This window comes from Cebus imitator, unplaced genomic scaffold (assembly GCF_001604975.1).
Source record: "Cebus imitator isolate Cc_AM_T3 unplaced genomic scaffold, Cebus_imitator-1.0 Scaffold417, whole genome shotgun sequence".
Classification (NCBI taxonomy): Eukaryota; Metazoa; Chordata; class Mammalia; order Primates; family Cebidae; genus Cebus; species Cebus imitator.
In genome coordinates, this window is record NW_016107732.1 from 1,215,698 (window position 1) to 1,222,443 (window position 6,746).

Consider the following 6,746-nt stretch of genomic DNA (forward strand, 5'->3'; position numbering starts at 1 on the left):
AAAAAAAAAAGAAAAATGTGGGCTGGACATGATGGCTCAGGCCTTTAATCCCAGCACTTTGGGAGGCTGAGAGAAAAGGACTGCTTGAGGAGTTAGAGGGTGCCGTAAACTCTGATCTCGCCACTGTACTCCAGCTTGGGTCACAGAGCAACACTTTGTCTTAAAAGGAAAAAAAAAAAAAGAAAGAAAGAAAGAAAAACATGGATTTCCCATTATTTTTGCCAAATACGCTGGGCAACTATACAAAATCTCCTCATGCCCTAAGTGGGGCACCTAGTATCTGCAGTAGCAAATACTGATGAGCCAGGAAGGCAATTTTCATCTGATTAAATTAGAACACTGATTGGTCACAAAGATCATATTACTGGACTAAGAGATCTCCCTTCTCCTTATCCTCTTCCTCCTTCCAATGCAGGAATAACCTTGAGGTGAACAGTTGAGAAAGGGTACAGGAATCCATAAAACCTTTATTTCCTTTGACAATGGTCTCAGCTACACAAGATTCATAATTATGGAGGTTCTGAACCTGACTGTCCACCGCATACATAGTGACTGAATCACTGTAGATCTCCTTTTTAAAGATGTGTATTCCAACTCTGTTCTTGCAGTCTCCTCCACTGCCTATAAATGCAGAAATTCTATAAATTATGATTTTCTGCTGTAGTCTCATAACCTGGGATACCACCTGATGAAACTTGGCATATCAGGGCACATGGCTGTAGGACCTAGGGGACAGATTACCCTCAGCAGTACTGAGCAGACTGCAATATCCCGCGTAAAAGAGAGAAGATTTCATGTTGAATTTAGAAGCACCAGATGATGTCACAAACACTGTTCCCTTCTCAGGTTGACCTATAAACCCAGAAATTACTGGAATTATCTAGTCAAAAATTAAGTTCTGGAGTCTTTGGAGGACTTGGGCAGCCATGAAAACCATGGCATAAGTGAAGAGACAGTATGTTCTGTCATCATATTGTCCCGAGGCACACAAAATCTAGTGATCCCAACCAAAGCTATTTGCCCCTTTATGACAGCAGAACACAGTTGTTTCCAAACCACCCCATAGAGTAAATACAACTCTCAAGATTGAAGGAGGCTTAAACAATGAGGCCTTAGTCACTGCCCAAATCAGAGCAATGGGAAGCAGAATGTTCTTTGGTTAGAGGCTTAAGGGCTGAAAAAAATTCTACCTAAAGAATCACATAAGACCCCTAAAATCCCTGAAAAAAGTAGTCCATATTTTCAAGCCAACAGACGACTCCTATGGACCAGTACTTAGATCCATGGTCTCACTCATCAGAAATGAGAAAGGAATGACAGCTGAGACTACTCACCAATTCCTCTGGCCAGAGGAGGAGAATCAAGGTTTACTTCCAGAACATCATCGGTGAATGATGCACTTTGAACACCTACCATGTGGCAGACATAAATGGCTTTTGCCAGATAACTGGCAGTCACATAAATCTGGCAAGGGAACAGGACAGGGTGAAAAATGCCATGCAGCTCCAACATAATCTTTTTTTTTGGAGACGGGTATTTTTGCTTTTTTTGCCGAGGCTGGAGTGCAATAGCATAACCTTAGCTCACTGCAACCTCTGGTTCAAGTGATTCTCCTGCCTCAGCTTCCCAATAGCTGGGATTGCAGGCATGTACTATATATCTGCTATAGTCTCATAACCTGGGATACCACCTGATGAAACTTGGCATATCAGGGCACATGGCTGTAGGACCTAGGGGACAGATTACCCTCAGCAGTACTGAGCAGACTACAATATCCCGCATAAAAGAGAGATACCTCCCCCAGATAATTCTGTATTTTTAGGAGAGACGGGGTTTCTCAGTGTTGGTCAGGCTGGTCTCAAACTCCTGACCTCAGGTGACCCACCTGCCTCGGCCTCCCAAAGTGCTGGGATTACAGGTGTGACACTGCACCTAGCTGGCTGAAGGCTTTCATACATTCACTGTACTGAAGAGGCACTTCTGCAGTGGAAGCTCTTCTGTATGTAATAAAGCAAGACTTCTGCATAAAGAATATCCCACATTTGTCACATTCATAAGGTCTTGATTCAATAAGAACTGATCAAGGAGACGCAGCGGTTTAGCTAAATAATTCCCCAAATTTCTTTCACTTATAAGGACTTTTTTCAGTGTGAACTCTTTGATGTCGAAGGAGAGAAGAGCTTCGATGAAATGATTTTCCGCATTCACTGCACTCATAAGGCCTTTCTCCAGTGTGAACTCTCCTGTGTTCATTAAGACTGAAGGTTTCAGCAAAGGATTTCCCACATTTGCTGCACTCATAAGGCTTTCCTCTAGTATGAAGTCTCTGATGTTTAAAATGTGCAGACCTTCGAGTAAATGTTTTTCCACATTCACTGCATTCATAAGGCCTTTCTCCAGTGTGAACTCTCCTGTGTTCATGGAGACTGAAGAAGAATTTCCCACATTCTCCACACTCATAAGGTCTTCCTGCAGTGTGAGTTTTCTGATGTCTTAGGAGGGAAGAACTTTGATGAAATGATTTTCCACATTCTCCACACTCATAAGGCCTTTCTCCAGTATGAACTCGCCGATGTCGAAGAAGAGAACAGCTTTGAGGAAATGACTTCCCACATTCGCTGCATTCAAACGGTTTTTCTCCAGTGTGAACTCTCTGATGAATACGAAACCCAGAGCTGTCCTGAAATGACTTCCCACATTCATTACATTCATATGGCCTTTCTCCAGTGTGAACTCTCTGGTGTTCAATGAGGTGGGACTTGCCCCTAAATAATTTCCTACACTCCCTACACTCATAAGGCCTTTCTCCACTGTGGCTTCGCTGATGCTGAATGAGGTTGCCCTTTTGACTAAAGGATTTTCCACATTCTCCACACTCATAAGGTCTTTCTCCAGTGTGACCTCGCTGATGGTTCCTAAGGTGTCCCTTTCGACTAAAAGATTTCCCACATTCTCCACACTCATAAGGTCTTTCTCTAGTGTGAACTCGATGATGTTCGGTGAGGGTGCCCTTTTGACTAAAACATTTTCCACATTCTTCACACTCATATGGTCTTTCACTAGTGTGACCCCGCTGATGCTGAATGAGATTGCCCTTTTGAGTAAAACATTTCCCACATTCTTCACACTCATAAGGTCTTTCTCCAGTGTGAACTCGTTGATGTTTAACGAGGGTACCATTTTGACTAAAAGATTTCCCACATTCTCCACACTCATAAGGTCTTTCTCCAGTATGAACTCGCTGATGCTGAACAAGGCTGCCCTTATGACTAAAAGATTTCCCACATTCTCCACATTCATAAGGTCTATTCCCAGTGTGACCTCTCTGATGATTACTCAAGCTATCATATTTGCTAAAGGACTTCCCACAGTCACAGTGGTAACATCCTTCTCTAGGGAGAAGTCTCTGCTGTTGAACAAGTATGTGCTTGGTACTAGATTGTTTCATGAATTCTCCACAGCTATAATGAGTTTTTCCCCTCTGAAAGGGAGACACACACTCAGTTTTGCTGTTTGACTTCTCCCCAGTGTGAGTGGCCTCCTGCTGAAGTAATCCTGAGCTGGGCAAAACGTCCTTTCCACTCTGAATGAAGACAGATGATTCCTCTGACACATGGAACTTACACCTCTTCACAAACAACGCTTCCTCAACACTGCTTCTATCGGGTTTCTCTCCAAGGTACTGATTCTGGTGCTGATGGTTTGAACTATCATACAATTTATTCCCCCATGTCTCACACCTGTGCAGTTTCTGCTTGTGATGTGTTCCCTGATAATCTGCCAAGTGCAAAATGTCTCCCAAGACTGTGCTACATATTTCACAGGGGTGAGCCTTCTTGAGAGACACACCTGCCCTACGAGTGCTGACCTGAGACACTCTTTGTATAGAAATGTTCTGCTTAGAAGGTGCCTCCTCATCTTCTGATTCATACCAACAACCTGAAAGCAAGAAAAGAATTCAAGTTAACTCTGGTGGGAAGGCATAGCCCACCTACAAGTGTGCCTGTCAAACTGAGGAATTACTCCATAGAAATATTTGCAGGAACAGAATGTTGGCATCACGTGGAAGATGAGGCTGTCATTACTAGGCTATAAAGTTCACAGAATGCAGGAGGCCTCTGTGACCTTTATATAATATGAAAGGCAGAAGCATACATGCAACACAGAGAATAGAGCCAGGGTCTCACTCTGTCACCCGGCATGGAGTGCAGTGGCACAATCTCTGCCTTCTGAGCTCAGATGATCCTCCCACCTCAGCCACCACAGTAGCTAGGACCACAGGTGCATGCCAACATGCCTAGCTTTTTGTAGAGATGGCGTTTCGCCATGTTGCCCAAGCTGGTCTTGAACTCTGGGGTTCTAGAAATCTGCCCACAGCGGCCTCCCAAAGTGCTGGATTTACAAGTGTAAGCCAAGGTGCCTGGTATACAACTCTTTCCTTTGCAAACCACTTCTCTGCAGGAAATTACCTCATGACATGTTAATGCTATATAAAAGGATATGTCCAGGCCTAAGAAAATAATTACAAGACAACAGTTTAACAATGTGTACACACTCATTAATACACAATGTGTATGCCACTTTTGGAGAACACTCCAGAAGGAAACATGAGAAAATAAATGGGTGAGATGTGGAGTCCAGAGACTTGAATATTCGTTGGGGGATGGATATCAGAGTACAAGTGACAAGGTGTACAACTGACAAGTTTGATGCTCTCGAGAATGGAGAGGACAGAAATAGTGAGTGCCTACTGTCCACAAAAATACTAATCAAATATAATAGGTTTCTGGTATGATTTGAATAAAATCCCAACCTCATGCCCTCCCACCAGGTGCCACTCCTCAGTGACAAGCTCCCTCTGACAACATGAGGCTGAGCCTGGATTCAACTGCATCTTCTGTAGCACTGAGGACTCTCCACCCCACTACCAAGATGATGAAATACATGGAACCTGGATGACGTAAGTACTAAGGGAAAGATAGGGCAGAAGTGGGACAACTAGCCTCTGGCAGCAAATATTGATGAGCCAGGATGGCCATTTCCACCTGATTAAATTGAAATGCTGGCTGGTCACAAAGGCCACATCACTGGACTCCCTATCCTCTTCCTCCTGCCAATATGTGCTGGATAGTTTTTGAGCCAACAGTGGCTCAAAACATGACAACACACAGTAAAGGAAACTGATTACTAAAAACAGAATTTCTAAGTAGGGTCTTACCTTTCGTCTATGTAGGCAGTGACATTGTGAGTGATGACAATTCCTGCTACAGGCAGGCATAAAGTAAAGTCAGCTAAAGGAAGTTAAGTAGAACCTGGACATACAGGAGTCTTAGATATGGACAAAATCAAAGAACGAGGGGACAAGCAAGGTGAAATGCATTAGATTGACTACAAGACTCTTGACTCTGACTTCTTCCCTGAGAGTCTGTAGCAAAGCAGGTATTGAAGCTGCTCAAGGAGGGAGGGCAGTACGCACACCTCGGACCTATCAATCACAAAACCTATCCAGAGAGGTGGAGAAGAAAGCTGTGCCCATGGTCTTGACAGGAGACAGTCAGTTTTGCCAACGGTAAAAAGAGGAGGGGCAGAGACTTATTCAGGAAATAGGGGAGGGTGTGAAGAACTTACCCAGGGAGGATATAAGTACCCAGTTTTCCAGCATCACGTCATGGTAAAGGCATCTCTGAACCTCACTAAGAAGACTCCATTCCTCCCGGGAAAAGTTCACAGCCACATCTTCAAATGTCACAATGCCCTGCTGTGATGGTGACAGATGAAACTACAAACAGTTCCTATGCTGAGGTACTATAATCCACCTCTCCAACATACCCCAACTTGCGCATCCTCCTCCCAAAATCCTCAGCACAGAGGAGAAAACAGGTCCACAGGTGCTTTTGTCTCTTTGTGGGAACACTGGTCACTCAGTATAGCCATAAGCAAATAAGAAGTAGGGGGAAAATAGGGATCTATGCTGTGCTCTTACCATAAAAGCCAACACCTCTGGTATATCCAAGTTCACATAAAGCCCAGTGCAGTTGCCTGGGTCCATCAGACATACTCCCTCTCTAAATACACATATTCTTTTTTTTTTTCCTGAGGCTGGAGTGCAGTGGTGTGATCTTGGCTCACTGTAACCTCCTGCCTCAGCCTCCCAAGTAGCTGGGATTACAAGCCCCTGCCACCACACCTAGCTAACTTCTGTATTTTTAGTAGAAATGGGGTTTCACCACATTGGCTAGGCTGGTCTCAAACTCCTGATCTCAGGTGATCCACCCGCCTCAGCCTCCCAAAGTATTGGGATTATAGGCGTAAACCACCATGTCCAGCCTTACACATCATTCTTTAAACAACACAGGCACATGCCATGGCCACCCCAAGGTGACATCCCCCAACCATCAGCCTCTTTTGAACATTAACACAAATTATAGTTTTGGTTTTTCTTTTTTTTTGAGACAGAGTCTCGGCTCTGTCGCCAAGGCTGGAGTGCAGTGGTGCAATCTTGGCTCACTGCAACTTCTGCCTCCCGGGTTCAAGCGATTCTCCTGCCTCAGCCTTCTGATTGGCTGGGACTTCAGGCACGTGCCACCACACCTGCTAATTTTTTTATATTTTTAGTAGAGAAGGGGTTTCACTGTGTTAGCCAGGATGGTCTCAATCTCCAGACTTCGTGATCTGCCTGCCTTGGCCTGCCAAAGTGCTGGGATTACAGCGTGAGCCACTGTGCCCGGCTTTTTTTTTTTTTTTTT

At 44.4% G+C, this 6,746-nt stretch overlaps 1 protein-coding gene across 6 annotated transcripts in view; it reads right to left on the reverse strand.

The window, feature by feature from the left end:
* Positions 1–1,903: 1,903 nt before the first annotated feature.
* The window catches only part of ZNF418 (zinc finger protein 418), a 9,340-nt gene continuing 4,497 nt past the window's right edge, over positions 1,904–6,746 (reverse strand). For 4 of the 6 annotated variants that reach the window (XM_017509547.2, XM_017509548.2, XM_037731695.1 and 1 more), the window contains 2 exons: positions 5,629–5,758; positions 1,904–3,939 (listed from right to left, as the gene is read on the reverse strand). In XM_017509547.2, coding sequence (XP_017365036.1) covers positions 2,126–3,939; positions 5,629–5,758 — 1,944 coding nt within the window. In that variant the 3' untranslated portion in view covers positions 1,904–2,125. The remainder of the gene's footprint in view (positions 3,940–5,628; positions 5,759–6,746) is intronic. The other 2 variants (XM_037731694.1, XM_017509550.2) reach the window with 1 other exon arrangement.